This window comes from Mustelus asterias, chromosome 7 (assembly GCF_964213995.1).
Source record: "Mustelus asterias chromosome 7, sMusAst1.hap1.1, whole genome shotgun sequence".
NCBI lineage: Eukaryota > Metazoa > Chordata > Chondrichthyes > Carcharhiniformes > Triakidae > Mustelus > Mustelus asterias.
The window spans coordinates 41554509-41577172 of record NC_135807.1 but is presented as its reverse complement, the minus strand read 5'-3'; the positions used below and the strand labels follow the sequence as shown (position 1 = coordinate 41577172).

Here is a 22664-nt window from a genome sequence, read left to right as displayed (position 1 = left end):
TCAGATGCTCCAAGGAATGTTCGTTATAATTCAGGTCAGAAATTCCAAAGTGTTTTATGAAGTCCGCCTGGATCATAAATTTTGCACTTTGAATTTGGCTAGGGTAAGCATGATGTGTTTCACTTCAGGTATGATTCAAACGGCCCACTAGGGAGCTTTTATCAAGCAAAGTTTATTTAAGAATACAGTTAACATGTACAGAAAGAAAATTAGCAATAATCTTTTAAAATTGCCAACAAGAGAAAAAACAATCATGATATTGTATAAACCTTAACAGTTAAACACCATTCCAATTTAATAAATCCCATAAAGAAAACCTTTGCCACAGGTTTAACACAGCAAAGACTATGCTCACGTGATACTGGAATTTAATCCTTTGGTTGAATGCTACAATTCTCTTGAGGACACACAGACCAGTTTGGAGTCAGAACAACTTCCCAAAACACCAGGGAGACTCTAGTCAAGCCAACCACCAACAGGAGATTTTCTATTCCAGGAAGGCCATGAATCATGCATCCAGCTAACAGCAGAATTTGCAAAAACTAGAAAGAGAGTAACATTGCTTTCCAGTCTGATGGTCACCCCCTTCTAAGCTAAAACTGAAAAATTAATCCTTAGATTTTTTTTCCCTACGGCGGAACCATTATACTTTGACTAGTCAATCAGTCTTCCCCCTCACAATGCAAGGTCATAAAAGATCCCAGAGTAAAAATAAACAAAACCCCATTTAAGCCATTGAAATAGCAATAAAAGGACCTCTAGCAGATGGCCCAGCAACAATGAGAAAGAAAACAGAAAAGGTCTGCTTACAACTGCAGAGAACATGATTTTCTTAGAAAAACACTTAAAGGTACACTACCGTCACATGTTGATGCATTCCAGAACCCATTCCCAGACCTCGGACGCAATGGAGCCATCATCAGGACATGCTTGGGAAGAGTGGTGAACCTTCCCAGAAACTTAATCTATGGCTGGGGTCTCTGACAGGAATGTGTGTGAGGGGGCGGCATTGTGGGGGAGAGAGCCGGTGAGGAAAAGGAGGCAGTAGTGTAAATAGTTCAAAAATAAATGCCATGCAAATAATTAAAGATAAGAAGTACATTTTCCAATCCCACCCGCCATGGGAATCATTACGGCAGGATGGACAATTTGACAGATCGTGTAAAGGTCCATTGACCTTGGGTGGGGATTTCTGGTCTCAGGGCAGACGCAACCGGAAAATTCTGCCCTGCTTCATATTGTTGTTAGAAAGAAGATAGTGTGTATGAGGGGAGGTGAAGTATAAAGGGTTAACAGAATATCTGTTGATCATGTGGTATTGATGTCAGGCAGTTATGTGCTACATACAGCAGACGGTTAGCCTTGAGGGAAGATGTACCTTCTATGTAACCCACAATGTATGTACTAAAAATAGTGTAGCTAAATTTATTTTTATGTAAATGCCCTGATACACCTACAGCTCTTTCTGGTGAGAATCCTAGCTTAGCACATTCTACAGCAGATTCCTTCCTTTGACAGGTCTAGTGCCTCATCCTGTAACCTAAAAGCATACATTGATGCCCGTGGCTCCGTTAATGAGTCACAGCAAAACCAACTGGAATTTGCAATGGATTACCGACCTGCTATTGGCCCCGCAGTTTGACCAGGGGCTGTCATTTAAAATTACGCTCTGGTCTCTGGATTTCTAATCAAGTAATATAACCACTACTCCGCCATAACCATATACTTGTGGTATCCAGAATTATCACTTGTGCATAGAAAATGCATGTACCAAACAAACGTTCCCAGTTCTGGATGCACTTTACAGTAAGTCACCTCCTGCCTCCCCAGAGCCTGTCCAGTATACACAAGGCACAAGTCAGGAATGTGATAGAATATCCTTCACTTTCCTGGATGAGTGCAATTCCAACAACTTAAGAATGTCAACAATATCCAGGACAAATCAGCCCATTTGATTGGCGCACCATTCACTCCCACGGCTCCCACACAGTGGCAACCGTGTGTATCATCCGGACTGCAATAAATGACCAATAGCACCTTCCAAACCCACAACCTCTACTACCTAGGTGCAGAAGGCAGCATGGAAACACCGCCATCTGAATATTCCCCTCCAAATCACATGCTATCCACGACATGGAACTATATTGGGCCTGATTTTACCAAAGCTTTGCCCCCGTTTTCAGGCGTGAAATCGCAGTAAAGATGGGCGTCGGACCTTTAACGCGATCTGCACCCAAATCCGAGCAGATCGCGCCTTTACCGACACCCAATTCGGGCGCGGGTCCGGCATGCGCCCGAATCGAGCGGCCCGACGATTTAAATGCATTTGCATGCATTTAAATCGACTTAATGAACCGCGCGCCCAACTCTATCGCCAAATCCCACTTTACCGTCTTCTGGCCCGATCCGCGTCCGCGCTGTCACCGACCTGCAAAATAAAAGTCTGAAGTTGCCGCTGCAGCCTCCGAAGAGCGGGGTCAGAGACTGCAACGGCTCTCTGACCCAGGTCATCCTCTGGTCGGGGGGGGTGGGGGGGGAAGGGGGGTGGGAGGAGGAGAGGGGGTGTGACGTCTCATCCCCTGGGGGGTGGGGGGGGGAGGGGAGGGGGTGTGATGTCTCATCCCCTGGGGGGTGGGGGGGGGGCGCGAGGGGAGGGGATGTGACCGATCATCCCCTGGTTGGGGGGGGGGGGGGGGGTGGGTGGTGGGAAGGGAGGGCGTGTGACGTCTCATCCCCTGGTGGGGGGTGGGAGGGGAGGGGGTGTGACCGATCATCCCCTGCTTGGGGGGGAGGGTGGGTGGTGGGAAGGGAGGGCGTGTGACGTCTCATCCCCTGGTGGGGGGTGGGAGGGGAGGGGGTGTGACCGACCATCCCCTGGGGGGGGACGGGGGGTAGGTGGGGGGGGGGGGGGGGGGTGAGTGGTGGGAGGGGAGGGGGTGTGACGTCTCATCCTCTGGTCGGGGGGGTTCCGCTGCCTGTCTGCGGCCGATCTCTCCTGGCACCATCACTGGTACACTACCAGCCACCGACTACTCTTCCCTGCAGGTGCGAGAGAGCGGGAGAGATGGCTGTGGCTGGTAGTGTACCAGTGATGGTGCCAGGAGGGATTGGCCACAGACAGGCAGTGGAACCCCCCCCCCCCCTCCCCAGCCAGAGGATGATCAGTCACACCCCCTCTCCTCCGCTCCCCCCCCCCCAGGGGATGATAGGTCACACCCCCTCCCCTGCCACCCCCCCCCCTCCCCCCCGACCAGAGGATGAACGTCAGAGAGCCGCTCTCTCCGCTTTCGGCTTTTTGTTTCGTGCCGGGGCGCCCCGTCAGATTTTTTTCGAACTGCGCATACGCAATTCAGAGCTCCGATTGGTCCGCCAGCGCTAAGCCCCGCCCACAGCACGGATCGGGCCGGAGCCGGTAAAACGCGTATGGGCGCGCTGCAAAGAGGATTCCAGGCGCGGATCTATTTGACGCCCAGATTCGGCACTTAGACTCAAAATGGTAAAATTCCCCCCATTGTTGTTTCTTCACTGTCACTGGGTCAAATTCCTAGAACTCCCTCCCTAACAGCACTTTGGAAACACCTACACACTATGGGTGGCACAGCACTAGGGACATGGGTTCAATTCCGGCCTCAGCTGTCTGTCTGTGTGGAGTTTGCACATTCTCCCCGTGTCTGCAAGAGTTTCTTCCGGGTCTCCGGTTTCCTCCCACAGTCCAAAGATCATGGAATCATAGAAACCCTGCAGTGTAGAAGGAGGCCATTCAGCCCATCAAGCCTGCATCGACAACAATCAATCTAATCCGCACATCTTTGGACTGTGAGAGGAAACCGGAACACTCAGAGGAAACCCGCAGACAAGGAGTGAATATGCACACACCACACAGACAGTGACCCAAGGTCTCTGGCATTATGAGATAACAGTGCTGACCACTGTGCCATCCAAAGATGTGTGGGTTAGATTGATTGGCCATGCTAAATTGCCCCTTACTGTCAGGGGGATTAGCAGGGTAAATATCTGGAGTTACAGGGATGGGGCCTGGGTGGGATTGAAGTTGGTGCAGGCTTGATGGGCCAAGTGGCCTCCTTCTGCACTGTCAGGTTTCTATGAACTGCAGCGTTTCCAGAAAGTGGCTTCTCAGGAGCAATTAGTGAAGGGCAATAAATATTGGCCACACCACCAGTGCTCACAATCCATGAACAAACAAAATGATTACAAGATCAACTGCACTGAACCAAACCAATTCCCTCTAACTTTGCTTCACCTACTCATTTCAAGTCTTCCTGTATAAAATGCCAATATGTAGAAGTTGGAAGTGATTTCTAAGCCATTGCTTCCTCACTTTAGGTTACGGCTATGTATTAAATGTAGCTATTTTAATGAAGGGCTGTAGTCAATTGATGGAGAATGTTTGTTTCATTCCTTCATGCAATTAACTTTATAACATCCAGATTTAAGAAATTGGTTGCAAGTATTGTGGCTCATTTTACCAACAGATTCAATTTGCCTTGTTCATTCTGACCCCAAAATTTATTACAAACTGCTCTCTTTCCATACAAACCTGCAGTGTACATTATATTCTAGCTATATAGTTAGGATACTTTCATAATGAGTTCAGGACACTTTTCAATTAAGTACTAAAAACTTGTAGTGGGCATCTGATTTTATATTGAGGTTGTTAAACGCACTAATTTCTGTAATTAAGCCTGTTTGCTGATAACAAGTAAAGTGCTATACAGTTCAAGAGATCATACTCATTCATCAAAGATGCAATAAAACTACTATAGTCATTGGCAGGAAGACAAGAATCCATTAATGAAGGTCTGGTATCTAGCAAAGAATGTCATTTTAACTGAATAAACAAAAGAATAGACAGTAAGTGCAAATGAATCGTTTCTATCCAGAGCTTTCAACCTTTAGTATGTTGGTGGTTTTTCACATAACAGAAAGGAGATGAAACATTTTCTGCTGACAAGTTTATTTAGCATCAAGATGCTGACGCAGAATTGAAATTTTTAAATAAGAAACTGTGATATGTTACAAAAAAATGTTAATATTTGGTCAGATAAGTCCTGGAGAGAAAGAAGTAGACATTCACTTTAGCACATGATTCTCATTCACACACCCCCATGCTAACAACACCAATCCCTTCCACCACCCTCAACTCTGTACACAACATCCATGCTTGCCACCCAATTAACAGTTAGGATTATACAACGTCTAAAGCACTTGCATTATACTGTAACTTGAACACTGTACAAAGAACTGTAAATCCAGTTTGAATGGATTGGGAGCTGAGAAAATATAGCAATGTTTTACTACACTTACTAACCTAAATGAACAAATTTCAACATGCAAATTTGTGTCCTTATCAAAGCAAATTTAGATTTATCTCTGCGTTTGTATAAAGGAAAGTGCTACACGAAACTAGATATGGCCGAACAATAATGGAAGATTCCTTAAACATTCACGTCTAAGCTTTCCATAGTATCATCAGTCAAGGTGTTTTCCTTTCTCCCTCTTTAATTTCAGCATTCCAAATTTCCAACATTGCAATTTCATTCTCCTCTAGTATATGAAAATTAGCTACTGTTCAACAATGCTCTGCAAATTGCCAATTCAAAAACACATCAAAGTTATTCTAATGGTTGAAATGATCATATGACAAATGTATTGAAGCAACTAAATTAACATTCTGGACTGGAAATACATGTTTTATAACGCTACAGTTCTTACATTCCAGAAAGCTTCAACAAGTCTTCTCAATGGATAAAATAATAATGTTACATGAAAGATTTCAATGATTAGAATGTAATTACTGCTAAGTATAAGTTATATATTGCAAGTGTTGATAGGCACATCACAAATTTTCAGTATAAAGTGGTACTGTTCTTCGGATGTATCTGGTCCATTTTCATTCTGTGCTTCCCTTTGCCAGAGCAGAGTTGGGAATGTTACAATCTTCCTCGGTGTCACTGGATCACAGAGCCAGAATTTCTGTTAGATTGCCACCACTTCCCACTGTGGAGCCTCACTCTCCAGACTCACACATGGAGAATGGCAATTTGATTGAGCTTGTGTAAAGCTGCTGCACCTGTGGAACTGCATTCCAATTGAATCACCATCTTGAAGACAGAAAGGAATAAATTTATCTGAAGCTGAAAAAGCATCATCCATGATGATTACAAAATCCAGCAAACATTAAGATTTTTTTCCATGGATTTGTGCTCCAACTGAGCAATCCTAGTGTGAAGGACAGAATGCTTCACACTTCAGTGCTCCCGATGTACTGCTCAGGCATAAGCAAACTAAAGGTTCCTTTCTGGTCCAAAAATGTACCTCATCCACCACTTCAGAACAGCACCCCCTACTGCACTTGTGTATCATCACTCATCCTGTCATTTCTCCACTTGAAATTGCCAGCTCATGCCAAGTTAGTTTTATGATGTTTGCTGAGCCTACAAGGAACTGGGGGCTCACATTTGGCCTTGAGATATATGCCTCTGCCGTTATATGTGCACCATTACTAAGACTGGCCATTCCTACTTCTGTAATATCAGTCAACTCCACCTCTGCCTCAGCTCTTTTGCAAGAACTGCTCACCCATATCTTTGTCACCCCTAGATGTGGACAGTCCAACACTCTCCATGCCAGCCTCTCACATTCAACCCTACCTAAACTTGAGGTCATCAAAAGCTCTACTGCCTGTATCCCAGCTCCTTGTTCTGTTCATCCATCAATCATGTATTCACTGAATTACATTAAGTTCCTGGTGAAGCAATGATTCCATTTTAAAATTCTTATCTTTGTTTTAAACATCCCCCACAGCCTCACCCTTCTCCATCTCTGTAATCTCATCCAACCTCATAACCCTCTGAGATATCTGTGCTCCAATTCTGTCTTATTCTGCATCTCCATTTTAATCACTCCGCCAAGGCAGTCGTACCTTCAGCTGCCACAGCACTAAGTTCTAGAATACCCTCCCTAAACCTTTCCATCTCGATAACTTTCTTTCCTCCTTTAAGAGACTCCTTAACACCTGCCTATTTGGCTGTCTGCCATAATATTTCCTTATGTGGCTCAGTGTCGAATCTTGCTTTATAACAGACCTGATAAGTGCCTTGGGATGTTTCATTACCTGAGAGGCATTATATAAATATAAGCTGTCACTGCTGTTGAGAATTTCAAAACTTTTTTTCACTTTGGATTGCCAATCCTCCTGGAATGGACAATTGATTCTCTGAACACTTGTTAGGAACGCAAGAGGAAACCACTTGTTATTTGCTGTCTGGATCTGCGTCCTTTCACTTTGCAGGCTGTCTGCAGCTTTGCCTGCAGGAAGTGGAAACTCTAGTCATCCTGTGTGTCAACACTGAGACATAGCGCTACTTCATCACTTAGCATGCGAGGCCGGTCTCGTTGTACAGCAACCGGCCGCTTTTGAACCTCACCAATGCAGTGTGGACCTTCCCGTGGTTTAGGGACCATAGGGGATTCCTGGGGTGGCCTTTGCACCTAGAATTTAAAAATAACTGCAAAGAATTTGAATCAGCAACTATCAGCTCCTGGAAAATAATACAAAGGCTTTGAATCATGCATCAGAAAAGTTAGCAACACAACACCTCATAAAAGGAAATCCTATATATTAATAGCCCAGAATGTAAAGGGGAGTTCTTCCTTTCAATGCGATAACCTCCCTTCTCAACAGCATGGTTATTTTTTTTCTGTTGTTTTCCCCAATTTGTTCACCCTCTTGCCCAAAAGTATTAACTTTCAGTCAGGCACTGGCATAAACTCTCACTTGTGCATGGTTTTCTGCCATCAAGTTCCATAGTTAAAATTGTCATCCTTAGGTCGCTGATTCAATTCTGGATCGAGGGAAGCTCAATCTCTATTCTGTGGGCGGCAGGGTGGTACCGTGGTTAGCACTGCTGCCCCACAGTGCCAGGGACCTGGGTTTAATCCTAGCCTTGGGCGACTGTGTGGTTTGCACGTTGTCCCTGTGTCTGCATGGGTTTCCTCCGGGTGCTCCAGTTTCCTCACACAGTCCAAAGATGTGCCGGTTAGGTTGATTGGCCATGCTCAATTGCCGCTTAGTATCAAGGGGAGTAGCAGGGTAAATAGGTGGGGTTAAAGGGATAGGGTCTGGGTAGGATTGTTGTTGATGCCGGTTCGATGGGCTGAAACACCTACTCCGCACTGTAGGATTTCTATATTTTCTATGATCAAATCTCACTAGGATACCGTTAGCCTGGTGTACATAATGTACTACATTATCCTGGGTGTTGACACTTTCTGTGTCCTTAGCATCAAACCTCATTGTGGTAGCGTTGTTCTGACAGTGAGTTTTACCGGCTTACAGTTCCCCTGGCACTGATTGTCATTGAAGGATGATTGTCATGGCATTGATTTTTCACTAAGATACAGTTCCATAGTTGACCCCATCATGGCCATTCCTTGAATGTAAGCTCAGGCAATGCCATGTGATAAAATGCTATGGCTTTGGACTTACAGGAATATGGCCAACAAAAGTAAACAAGCCTACCTAGGCCATGTAACTCCCAACAGAGAAGACTTTCATCCAATAGTATGGGTTGGATTTGAACCCAGAGGAGAAAGGTCAGTGTCTAATCCAACAAGCTACCCTGTTCCTGAACCACATCATTTGTTCATTGTATATTCCATCTGTTAAAATTCCTAAATAACCTGTGATATAATTTTACATTTATAAACAGGAGATCTAAACATTTGATGCAATATTTGAGTTCTTTTGTTAACCTCTAGTTTTCTTAACACTATAATTATTGGAACTTTGTTTACCTTTACTAATTTTATATCTAAATAAATCGTATTTCCTAAAGGCATTCTGATGTAATGATGGGGTAGGTATGGAAAGATTCAATGCCTTGGTGTGCCTAGGAATGGTTTGAATGAAAACAACATTAGGGTGCATTATATTGCAAGTTAAACATTGATGCAAAATGAATTTTGTTTCCCACTTAATGCTTAATTCTCACGGCAAACCCAAACGCTGATTCTCAAGCTAAGCAGCGTGAAACTACTTGGAGGGGTTATCTCATATCACTTCAGTCTGAAAGATGGTGTAAATGCACTGTGGTGCCATACCTGGTTTACAAAGGGCTTAGGTGGCCATGTTGGGCCACCTGGATGTTTTGTAAATCTAACTGATATTAATTCCAGAACACCAGGTTAAAGTCCAACAGGTTTACTTTAACCTGGTGTTGTGAGACTACTTACTGTGAACACCAGATTCCCTTTAACCTGGTGTTGTGAGACTACTTACTGTGCCTACCCCAACGCCGGCAACTCCACATCATGATATTAATTCGAATGAAGAGCTGACTATGTGAACGTATCCAGCAAAAGACCAAATTGTCCGCTGAACAATCTATTCGAAAGTTGTGGTTTCAGCCAGTTAGGAGTTAAACAGTGGATCTGGAATTCTGCCTCACTGATCGAGGCTGCAGTCCAGTCCCAGACGGATAGCTGCAATGTGAATGCACCCTTATAACATCGAGAAAATAATTTAGCCAATGTCACTTTTCCAGTGTGTCCTTCTTGCACGCATTCTTTGCAGGCTGATTTATACTAAAAGTGGCAACGAATTTATGTAACATCTAAATAACTGAATATACACCCACGTTACAAATATCACATTGAAAATGTATATGAAAACAGGCGAATAGATCATCATTTTAAAAACATTACACTGATTGCTAAGTCCGGTTCAGTGAATGACACAGCTATATCTACCGATTCAACAGCGTGCAAGACACAATGCTCACTTGGCCTCATCAAGATGCTGGTATCTGTACTTTTTTATCATTTAGACTTTCGAAATGAACCCAGAAATGACAAACAAATTGATCAAATAAAAATTTAATGATACAGCAAAAGTGAGGATATAGCCAGTTAAAAGAAAACAACTATTTACGCCAGATTATCCGAAAAGTGAATTTGTCAGGATTCTATGAAATTCTAAGCATTGTAATATAATGTGAGGTAGGCATTGAAAGATGTCTCTCCACCCTCGGTATAAAAAGAAATAAACACGTTATTATTTTAGGACAATTACAACCTTGGGGATGTCAGACAATGTTTGATTGGCGTTTAAAACCCTGTACAACTCAAATATTATTCTTTTTTAAAAAATATTAGAAATATCACAAAGTTCAGAGTGCATACAAAGATCTATACATTATCTTTTTTTATACTTAATGTAATTGTTAACTTCTCCATTTTGCACATTAAAGTCTCGTTTAAATACACAATATATACAACACAACATATGAACAACAGTGCATCAAAGCTAATGTGCATTTTTTATACATACGGTCTTGGGGTGGGGGTGACTGGGGGTGAGTGGGGGAGGGGGGTCGATTATTTCCCCGCCTCCTAATTGCGGGATGGTGCAAGTTACAGTTTGCAACGTGGTCCCTTGGGGGTTACCAAGCAAGTGGTGATTCAACTGAGCAAAGCTTTACTAATGGAGAGAAGTGCACTTGTTCTTCTTTTTAAAATCCTAATTCAAGCAAAGCAGGGCTCTCCAAATGTTTTCCCGTTGCGATCGCCGGCGGAAGGTAACTATTTGTACAAGAGTTTGCTTGTTCCCAACCTAAATTTGTAAATACTGTATTGTGCAGCGCTGGTGAAATGCCACCGATCCCATTGTCCGCTTTGTCCCTTTTATCAAGGTCAGTTTGGTCATTTCTAGGTGCTGTTACCGCCCCCCCCCCCCCCCACCCCTCTCTCTCTCGCAGTTTTTAATCACACCAGGCATTTTAAATTCCACCATAGATGTAATTACAATCTGCAACAATTCCTTTTTGGCCGTCGGCTCTTTCTGGCTGGTAATCTTGTCGGAATGTCAGAAGCGAAAAGGGAATAACCCTCTTTAAGCAAGAAACCTGGGGGAGCGGAGTCATTCTCTACCTTTCATTAGCTGTGGCTGTGTGTGTGTGTGTGTATGTGTCTGCTAAATTACATGCACCTTTAAAAGGGCAATCGAGATCAACAGATAATCTGCGGCGAATGGGGTCGGTGGGGGGCGGGGGGGACGGGACGGAAACTTTCTTCCCAGCTTTGCCTTCTGCTTGCGGGTCCCATTACACTCCGCATGCCAGCCCCTGAAAGGAGCTGGGCCCTAATTTCTCCCCCTAATCTAAACTGGCTCAGTTTGAACAGGTGGCATCCTGTGCACACTGCGATAATGATTGCAGACTGACCCAACATAATCCTCCTTCTACCTCCACTCAATGACCCAGCCCTGACTGGAATCATCTAATAGCAGGGAGAGGAGAGGGGGCGCTGAGGATGGGGCATGTGCTGATGGGGGCAATCCAAGCACACACCAGTCTGAGAACCGTCAGTGGATGTCAATAACTGCCCATTTCTACCCTTCACTGAAAAGGCACATTGACTGGGGAGGATAAATGGGAAATACATATCTGGACCGACCACAACTAAACTTCCCATTGAATGAATAAACTTGCTCGCAAGATAACGCGCGGGAAGATTTTCTCCGAAGGAATGTTCTGCCTCCAATGTCGGAGAGCAATATCACCATATCATGATTAGTTGTTTTTGCACCACTTTGAAGGGCTCTCCGCTCCTCTGTGTGAACGGAAACCCAGAGTTATTTAGCCCCCTTATCGCTTGTAATGTGACGCCTTATAGAGTGTGACATGTCTGGCTGCAGAGGGGTTACATACCGCCTTACAGGTCATTGCAGGTAGTGTATTAAAATATCCATGTCATATCCACTAAATGACTGTTATATGAATAAATTACAGAGAAACATTCTAGACTTTATTTCTCTCTCTTCCCCTTCTCTTTTTCTTTCTTGCCCTGATGTTTTGGGATTCGGGAGGGCTGGTGTGAGAACCGCAGCTATTTGAGTACATTATTTTTTTTAAATAGCGGCTCTGGTCCTCCAAGCGGACAGCCTTCCGCCCCCCGTGATGTCGCCAAATCTATACACGGTAGGCTCCCTGCCTCCGAAGTGAGGGGCAATTTGCTACCTGCACCCGCAGGATTCCACCACCATGTCCTCGTATTGTTTGTAGACAACATTGTTGCCCGCGTCGATGTACAGAATGCTGATCGGACTCAGTTTGGTAGGAACGCAACAGCTGGGAGGGGTGGAGTGAGGGTCCATGGAGTTCATGAGGGTTTGGATAATGGCATGGTTGGTGGGTTCTAAGTGGGATCTAAGCGGGAAGTCACATACTCCCTCACAATGATAGGCTTCATAGTCCAGGGGAGCTATAATCCAATCATCCCAGCCCAACTCTTTGAAGTTCACATGCAGAGGTTTTTTACTGCAGCGGGACTTGGACTTTTTGCCATGTCTCTTGCCGTGGCGATTGGAAAAGGCGGTTCGCCTCTTCCTCCGCGCTTTGAACTGAAGTCTGCCCTCCTCCTCGGCGCCCTCGGATGACTTGATTTTCCCTTTCATCTCGCTGAAGAGGTTTTCCCGTTTCTGAGTTCTGGTGAACACCACCAGCAGGGCTCTCTCTTGAGGTTGCCTCCCTCTCCGGCCAAAGCCGGCTTGCCCCAGGTCAATGTCCCGCTCGCTTGTCCTCGATGTCACCTTAAATTCAAAACACAGCTGGGCAGACTGTAGGAACTTCAGCATGTCCCAAACATCAAAAACTTCCCATCCTTGTGCATCCGAGTGGTAAAGATCCAGCGTTCTGGACTGCAGCAGCTTGGGTGGTTGACCCTCGGTCAAACAGGAGTACAGTTTGATGTCGTACAGACCTGAGTGCGGGTTCCGAAATTTCTCGGGTGTCTTCCTCAGTAACCTCAATTCAGCCCCGACTAGTTCCTCCTTGTCCGACAAGGTCGCCACATCAAACAAGTATTTTTGTCTCCTTAAATGTGAGTGCGAAGGATCGTCTGTAAAAGAAAAAGTGCAAACAGACATTAAAAGGTAGGACATAAACCAGGCTCATTAATTGGAAATCGCTCAGGGTCAAACAGTGTTTCTCTCTACACTATTTCTAGGGTGACCAGAGATTATTTTAGTTTATTTATTAATGTCATAAGTAGGCTTACATTAACACTGCAATGAAGTTACTGTGAAAATCCCCTAGTCGCCCTACTCCGGCGCCTGTTCGGGTACACTGAGGGAGAATTTAAGATAAGCTATTCTAATAAATGAAATAGATGTGACTGCCATGCGACAGAAATCAGTTGACATCTTCTCTTATGATTCTATAAGAATAAAATAAATTCCTGACAGGCTCAACTGGCTTCGTTCCCGCTGTACTAAAGGATCTCGAGAGCCTTTCATTTTTTTTTAGGTACAGCTCACATTGAGTTCGACAAGACAATCCTTTTCTGTCAGACGGTTAATAACTTAAGCTGCCAATAATAAAGAAAAAGAAAGGCTGTTATTGTACGGTCACCAGACTGAGTATCGCCTCGTTACCCCACTTGTTTCAAAGGAAGTTCCTCTTCAAGATTTGAAACCATGCTGCTCCGCAATGCTGCGAGTGCTAATTAACCAGATAGCAATCACTGACACTGCAACCCCAGCTCAAACCTTTAGCTGGGCTACATGCAAATAAGATTTAAAGTTACTTTCGCAGAAGCTGCACATTTTGTGCCGTCTGTTGTTCGTTCTTTGTGAAATAATTATGTCCCAGCACAAACTGGCGATCGCTGGAACAGACAGATTGCCATTTTAAATTCGGATTCCATTGTGGTCGCTTTCAGCAGAGCCATTATAAATTATTCGGAGCCACGTTGAGACAGGTTGAAAGCAAAATAACTTCCTCGGGACTTGCCCCAAACTCGCCCATAAAACTTCTATATGACAACAGGCTATGAAACTGGAGCCTAAGTACTGTTTTGATTTAAAGAGACATGCATAAAGTCGCAGTGTCATGATTTCACGAGCTCCTGCCTCCAAGCTGTTTCCTGTTTTTTTGGCGGGGTGGTAGGGGAGAGAATAATTCCCAATCCATGTATTAATATTTCAGCCTATTGGATAGAAATGTAACAACCCAACATGTTCCGTGCCTTACTCCGGTAGACTTTTAGTGATTCTGTTTTAGATTTATTTATTATTTTGTCTGAGATATTACGCTGAAATTGTGTTTTGACGAATAGGCCATAAAGAGAGTACATTGATTTGGTAGTCTACCACATAAATTACAATAAACCCATGTCCAAATAATCTGCTGCGGTAATTATTAAAATAGTTAATTTGTCTTTCCCTCCCATGCACGGATATTTTAAATTATTTATATCGCTAAGAGCAGTTGAGTTGATCACACTTAAACTTTAAAAGAAAAACAAAGGCCTTGCAACCACAAGCAGCAAATGTCCAATCAAATGCATATTATCTTTTGGCTCACATGTTAGCGTAGGTACGGTGTCTCATCAATATATGAAAATCTATCCACGATGTGTTTTAATAGCCACTGCAGATGTGTGCTTAGAAACAGCCACACCTCCCCAGAGAAATCACTGCATAAGACCTTGTAGTCGGAAATACCAAGTCGTCGCTCAGTTGGTTGCATGTGGATTGATCGGGTTAATCGGCATACAACAAGCAAAACATGTTTGGCTTGCAATGTACAAAATGTCAATGAATTAGTGGTGTTAAATGTGTGTGTTTATGCTTGTTAGGGGAACTGTTGCGGTCGGGAGAGCCATTAAAACAGAACATCTACAGTTCTTTATGCACGCTGATTGGTGTAGAAAATCAACGCATGAGCGTTTAAATGATCAAACATTTCAGTTTTGCACTACATTTGAAACAACCCGGAGTCTTTGCCTGGAGTGCAGATGTTTACGAGGGCGGGGTATTTTTGATGCACTGTATTGTCTCAATGGCGATTACACAACAGCAGAATGGTTAGACAGACATGTCTTTCCCTCAGTAATATACTACATTTTTTTTCTTCACACATAAATGCTCGTCGTCGAATTTCGAGCTTTAATCCCCAATTTGTTGTTTATCTTGTGCTAGAATTCAGGAATATGCAAGGCTAAAGTCACGTGTGCATTCGACTTAGATGATGCAGTCATTTTACCAACCCCGTGCCTTTGTCCAAATCCCTGATCCCAGCTGGCAGGTGGATTCGTTTTGGAGTGCAAACATTCCTAATACAATGTAGAACATTGAAAGAATTATTATTGACAGTGGGCTCGTGTGTCGTACTGGGGAATTGTCTGTAAGCCTTCCTTTCCAGAAAAGAATCAAACTATACCACACAGACCGAGCTCTGCCAATTTGAACAGATTTGAACCAGATGAGTAGCCCCATGCTCTTGTCTCCAATGTATACACTTTTTAGGAATGCATTTTAACATTCTCTTCACTCGTGACCCGTGCCTGTGCGTGTGTAGTCGTTAACCATGCGAAATTGCATTTTAATTTAAAGAGCTGGAGTGGCCAAAATCCGTCTAGACAGCGTGATATTGCAATACCATCCTTTAACTTCTATATAGATCCAGCTCCTTACTTTGTCAGCATGATTTAAAATCAACACTCTTTTCAATACAGTAATTACTTACACGGTTAACAGTATATTTAATGGGCAAATGATACCAGCCTATGGTGTTACAGCGCCTGAAGAACATTCATGTCCAGCTGGTTTCCCTTATACTGTTCTCTCTCTCTCTCCCCTCACTATTTCACAGACCATTGCCTAATGAAGTTTCCCTTAATGACCAGGGTTGGACTGGCTAACGTGTTGATTAGATAGTGCGGTTTACCCGTGAGTGTGCATATATCAGGCAAAGGGGTTTGTCAGGCTCTGCAAAACTAGATTCCTTCACTGCATCAAATTTGGAAATAAAACCTAACTTTAAAAACAAAAGATAATAAAGCCCTCTCCTGGAATGTTACGGATATTTTACGTGAACCAAAGTCCACAATCATGCCGACAGGTACCGCGGAGGGTCGGCAGGACATGAGAGACTGCGGTGTCGTTTGACATGACCGAGTAATAAATTTTCCGTTAAACCTGGGCCCTGTAATGTTGTCAAAGTGTCATGTGTATATCTGCAGAAAAACTCCACAGTGAAGTCTGAGGGTGACATTCACACAAGGAAAAAGCCAGCTTTGTTCTCTGGAGTCCCTCCACTAGCCGCCAAAGCAGCAACCTGTGTCGGAAGGCTGGCACCGCCCTTTCGCCACATTTGTTTCCAAACTAGTTGGAATCGGGAAAAAGGCTTGATTGGGGGGAGGGAGGGGGGGAGAAATCTGAGGAGGGTGTAAAGGTGGGTGCTGCACTGCCGCAAAACCCCCTGACTGTTTGCATTTTAAAATCAGTAGCTTCTTTTTTATGGTCCATTGTATCCAACACAGAAGATCTTTAAATTTATCAATCCAAAACCTGCAAATAAAATGTGACAGGATACCTTCAATTCAGGAAAATAATAAGTCTCAGAGCTTCAATAATTATCAAAGATTCATGCTGGTTAACTGGGATTGTGTCGTTTCTATTTTTTACAAAACTATTATCTCCGTTCCAAAAAGGGTTGCTTTTAAAGGAAGTATTGTGTAAAGTGCTTCCCTTCCTACAAATCAATATGTTAGTTGTTTACGAATATCCCTGCAACTCAAGACATACGGAGCAAAACCCCACGGAAAACATGGCGACTGCATTCAGGATTATATATATATATATATATACAGATTTAAGCATTGTCGAATTGCTTCGAACACGCTTACCATGGCTGGAAACTCAGTTCGGACAGTGTTTTGCACCGTGCACATCTATAGCTGAAGTATTGGTACAAATAGAACCAGCCAGGCGATTTATGTCAAACGTGCCATGTTGCTTTGTTAGAGAAGACTGAGTCCCGTGCCTGCTGCCACCCTATTCAACTCGCTTACTACTCCATTTAATCTCATCCACAAACTTTGAATAGGATTACAAAGGGACGGAGACAAGTGCTCCATATTCCAGTCTGCTGCTCACCATCTTATCTGACCTCCCTTTGTGAAAGAAAGACTGAATTCAAATTCCAAATTAGTCTTATTTCGACATAAACACAACAGGCAAGACGCACAGCCACTGGCCTGTGTCGAGATGATTTGGCTATAACAGTATTGGACTTCGGGATAAAATTTACTTTCAAATCGTGGAAAGTAAGCAATTGCCAGAGAATGTGCTTTTCACGACATCTAAATTAACCGCGATACTAAAAGAAATGATTTGGTCTAATTTATTGCCCTGTCCACTTGCTTCGCTCGGCGTATGTACTTGCCATTGCTTCTTTCCATCAGTCTGCCAGTTTCCACCTATCTCATGCTATCCCTATGGCTGCAACACTTGGTTTCATTGTGGATGTACGCAATTGCTCTTAGTGCAAAATATATATATATATATGTATAATAATCACCAAATGGTCCCTCTTCTTGAGGTTGGCCCTGGCCTCTATTATTGTACATCCAGTGCGGAAGCGGACTAATTTAAAACAGAAACCAATTTGCACTGTGCCAACATCGATTCTGGTCCCGGAGTGTCAAAAGAATGAATGGCGCTAACAAACAACACAGCAAAGATTCAGTTCCAACAGTCAGCACAACTTAATTTTTCTCTTTTAGAACCCCAAAAATATGTACGCGTTTAACCTGCGTAAACACGGGAGGAGGCAATGAGTTTGGAGCTGGAATGATTTGATTTTAAGATTGCCAAGGTCACTCATTTAGTTTTGAAGCGTCGGAAATTGGTTCAACGAGATGCATGTTACTACTATAGCTTGTTCCACACTGATAATGACCGTCAAAGAAATGCAGTTAAAATTATACGCGGCGAATGCGAGCTTGAAAGGAAAGCGGCCCCGAAAAGAATCACCTACTATTAATCTTGCGTCGAGCATTAAGTTTCGTCCGCATCGGCAACGTTTCCATAAAACACGCATCTTAAATATTTATACACTGCACGCCAAGGGCCGTTCTTACCTCAGATTCACGTTTGGACTTGGTCAGAGAGCATGTTCCTCCGTCGATTCCACTAAAAGTTTTGATATCCCCCTTCTCCCTTCACTTTGCCTGAACACTGTAATATTAAACTTAGATTGGAACCTTCTGTTTGGGCAGTTCCTTTAAGCGTCTGTTCCATATTAGCGTTTTATATGGCTCTCAAACAAATCGAATACAAGGTCACCAAATAATTAACAGTTTCCAATTCCCTCTTCATCCATTAAAATACTTTCCTGCTTATATTTCATTTCCCCTGCGTCTTAAAGTTTGTTAACCGCGTTTAGTTCGACCCACTCCTAGGTAGCTGCTTAGACAAGGGAGCTTCGCTCTTGTAGTTAAAATACAATGTCAGTGGCTGTGAAAATCTATCCCCCTTTTCCAGGTTCTTGTCGTTTCCCAGGCCCGCATTAAACCCGGCTTTACTGTCTCTCACACTGGAAATGCAACCTGGAGCAAGTAAAGGATTTAAAATCCAACTAATGATGTCTTTAACCTCAAACAGGCAGATGTGGTTCTCTGGAGCGAATTCATTATTTCTACTTCAAGAAATGCAATAGTAGATTCAATTATGTACCATACACTCGCGCACACACACTGACACACGGGGAGAGAATCGTTATCACCAGTGTTTGTAATGAGACTGGTGAAAAAATCATCTTTTGCTTTAAAGAAAAATCAGCGTTAGATGCTGCTGCTTAAACCTGTCGTATTTTCTTTAATTCTTTTCCCTAATTGTCATGTTTTACCCTTGAAAGCTCTAATGCTGGGGCTCCCGAGGCCAGCGCGTACCATCTGCGTTTTAATGAGTTACTTCATGTGCCAAAAGTAATTTTGCTGCATTCAACTCGTTCTTGTCTGATCTTGCGACCGTAACGAACGATGAAATTCGCATACCTCTCCAGCCTTGTGCTTTGCTGACTGTTTTTTTTAATGCCCTCTAGTCTATTAACCTGTTTTCTATGACTCTATAACTGATGGTGGGAGTTCTGGGTTCGAACAAAAGCGGTCGGTTACAAGCTGTACTGTAAGTGTTGTTTTAAGAAACTGGTTCATTGCTGGAATAAAAGAAGTCTGCTAAGTTCTCGAGGGCAGCGGAATTCACATCCACCAATTAATGCCCAGCAAAGTAGCGATCACGGAGGGTGGTGGCTAGTAAAAGAAATAACCACTTCAAGGGGAACGGAAGTTCTGCTGGTGATGTGCCATTGGCTGGGCCAGTTCATTATGGGGGAACAGACAATGTTTGATATGTTGTGACATGAACACTCAATTAGATCATTGAGTTCAAATACTCAAATCACTGTCTTTATGCTAAGCAACCCACAGAAGGTCCAGCGCAGGGTCATAGCCGTGACACATCAAATCACATCAGCGAGGAGACTGAGGTTTGCTCCAGCCACTGCCTCTGCTCACACAAAGCAGGCCGGAGCCGAGAAACTGTCACCAAGTTAAGACTCTGGCCGGCACTGGATGACAAACTTACTTCCCGCATTTGAAGGGGGCATTTACATCTATGGTGCGAAAGGAATTTAGTATAAATAAACCTTGATATTTCATTGAGCTGATAGCTGGGTGGAACTCTGGAGAGGCTGCGGGGCTCTGGCCAGCCTTGTTACCGGTTTACAGGTATCTCTCCACATGTCACATCCACACCTCCTGGAACAGTGCGGGGGCAGCCGGGCAGGTCTCTATCCCCGGGAACCAGTTCAATCGGGGAATGTGTCTGAGGCCAGGCTCTCGGTCTGCGGTGACGTTAACCTTTCAGTAACGGATTCAAACAAAATAAAACTAACCGCACAAGAACAAATCGGTTTCTCACAATTCCGCCCCATATTTTTTTTTAAAATTGCGATCTTGCTTTCTGGACTCGCCGCCCCCAACATCAGGATGTCCATCCCGTTCCAATGTTGCTCTATCGGTAACATCCCAAACGTCGCTGTGAATTTCTGGTCCAGTTTCTGTTCGAGTCAGACTGAAATTGCTGATGTTCTCACAGTGAAGTCTCCCTGTCATTCCCTACTCTTTTCCAAACCAGCTCATTAGACCCTATCGCACTTGTCCGCTTTCGCAATCACGATTTCTAAATAAAAGATTAAATAAACTCACAATTGATTTGAGCTGCTCGGCGGGGGTGAGGAGGGGGGGGGGGGGAAGGGAAGGTGTTTGGAAGGAATATCATGTAGCTTCGATAAAACCTGTCTTCTCAAACCCTCCTAGATATGTCCCGTCATCCGTTCACCTCTCAAGGTGGCTCAGGTGCTCAGATAGATCCGTTTTTCTTTTCATTTCAAATCATATGTTATCCCAGAATGCTTACCGTTACTCTTGGGCACGTTTGTTGCCTTATTGCGATACGAGCCGGGTAACCTGACCCGCACAGGTATGTTCCCCTGCTGCCAGCAACTCATGAATGGAGTTGCAGGCTAAGCCACATTCAAAATCTTCAGGGCCAAGTGCCTGGTGCCGCCAACCCGCCTCCCCTCACCCCCAGACAGACAGGAACACAAAATTAAAGATCACCATGAAATAAAATAAGGTGATTTACACGATCTCTCTTGATAGACCAATCAATCCAGCTGATTTCAATGCAAGCTGTTTGCCTGCAGTTTAACACTGAAAGATCAGACAGGTTCTTGTGAAGGTGGGGTGGTGGTGGTGGGGTGGGGGGGGGGGGGGGGGGGGGGTTGGTCTGTGTTGCGGGAGAGAGCAGGGCAAGGCCAGAATTTACAACAAGTCATTAAGGCCTAACATCAATTAGCATGTTATTAATCACAGGTAAACGTCAGCCTGGGCTCGGAAACATTCCTCCATTGAAGTCATACCGAGGGAAGGGAAGTTGCGCGGCTGCCCCGCACTGTTACAGTGGGATTGACATCTTGAGAAATGTGCCATTAACTGTAAACCGATTACCAGGCTGGTCAGAGCCCCACAGCTCCTTCATAATCATATCCAGTAATCAGCTTTATTAAATATTAGCTTTATTTACACTTCCTTTAAGCTTAATAGCTGTCGAATCGACTCTGCAACTGTTGCTTCCTTTTCCCCAAACACATCAATGCACAAGTTTCGTTTTTTTTTTAACGAAAGCTGAGATACAAGTGATCTTTAGGGCTGCCATAACGGGATTAGTTATTTTCAATCAATCTTTTTTTTAAAAAAAGAAAAATATATTATTTTGCCAAACGTTTACATAATGGAGCAGGTTAAATGCTGGGAGAAAGTATCTCATCAACTCCCACAATGCGTATGGTAGGGCAGTATTACTGATAAGTGGGTGCAGTAAATGTTTGCATTGGGCTGCTCTGAGAGCCCAGGGCTGTTTTAAGACTGAGTATTTTTCCAAATCTTTTAAAATCAGGGTTTGCCCACATTGTGGAGAATCAAAGAGGTTTACCTGGGGACTGTTAGATTATAATGTTGCAAGCTGCAAAGACCCCAAAAGCACTGAGTGCCCCCTTCTTGTTTCTGGAAGTGACCCCCAGAACCTTCTAACATTATTGCCCTCGGATTTATCCTTCGCAAAGGCAAGGGGGCTGCCAGCAATCGCCCTCTTCTCCTGGATTAGCAACCAGTACCCGATCCCAGATGCTCAGAACCCGTTGAACACAGACTGGCACAGATTGCTGCAGACTAAATCTACCCTAAAATAACAGGCATACATTTTTGATCTGAAAATGTACATAGATCATACAGGGTCACATGAGGGGGAAAGCAAACGAACTGGGTATAAGATAAGGTCGCAACGTTTCTTTTCTGAACAAAACGAGAGAAGGGAGATGTTAATTCAGGACCAACCTGCTCTGTCCACGAATCCGGTGATGGTGTTGGCAGACTTGGTCGCGCGGAAGAGACTGGCGTTTATTCCCAGTTTCTCGGCTGCAGAGTAAGTCCTGTATATTGCCATCATGAAGTGGTGAGGGCTCACACTGTCGGCCCGCCGGCCCCTGGCAGCCCGCTGAGGGCTTTCTCTCGCCCTGTGCAGCCCCGGCTCTGCCCCGGAGGCACTGGCAGCAGCGGCCGGAGCCGGGGACAGGGCTGCCGGCTCCACGCTCTGTAAATCCCACCAGCAACAGGTGACCGAGCACAGGAAGAAGGCGGCGGCTCGGAGCGGATCCATCCCCGGTGGAATTTCCAGCCGCTGCGCTCGGCGCCTCGGATCGCTGGATGTGTGCAGTGTGAGTGTGTGTGTGTGGAGGGGGGTAAAACTTCCAAATCAATCCCAGGACGCAGAGCTCACTCACTCACACACACTCTCTCTGTGTCCCCTCACTCTGTCTCACTCTCTGTGTCCCTCCCTCCCCTCCCCTCCCGCCCCGCCGGCCGCCCCGCCACCCACTGCCCTCACACTCAGAGCCGAGCCGCCCACTCACCGCCGCTCGCTCATTGGCGGAGTGGCGAATACTGCCCTCCCCTCGCCGCCAGGGGGCGGGGAATGGCTTTGGGGGGGGGTGGCTTTTTTGGGGGGGGGGAGGTGGGTGGCTGGAGTTCTCCCCCCCCCCCCCCCCCACACCCACACCCCCACCAAGAACAACTTCACTCTCCCCCCTCCCTCACCACCCACTGTCAAACCAACTCCCCAGAACACTAACACCATCCTCCCACGGAAAAGTTAACCATGACAGGAACAGTTCTGCATTCTCACAAGAGTTGAACAGAAGAATGCACTGGTCAGATGTTTCTTTTTTTTTAAAGAAACC

The 22664-nt window shown here is 44.6% G+C and overlaps 1 protein-coding gene across 1 annotated transcript; it reads right to left on the bottom strand.

Annotated features, from left to right (window-relative positions):
- Positions 1-12034: 12034 nt before the first annotated feature.
- On the bottom strand, positions 12035-22084 carry gdf6a (growth differentiation factor 6a). The gene is made up of 2 exons (XM_078217035.1): positions 21763-22084; positions 12035-12918 (listed from the first exon to the last, which is right to left on the bottom strand). The coding sequence occupies exons 1-2, from the start codon at positions 22082-22084 to the stop codon at positions 12035-12037; spliced, it is 1206 nt and encodes a 401-aa protein (XP_078073161.1).
- Positions 22085-22664: the final 580 nt, after the last annotated feature.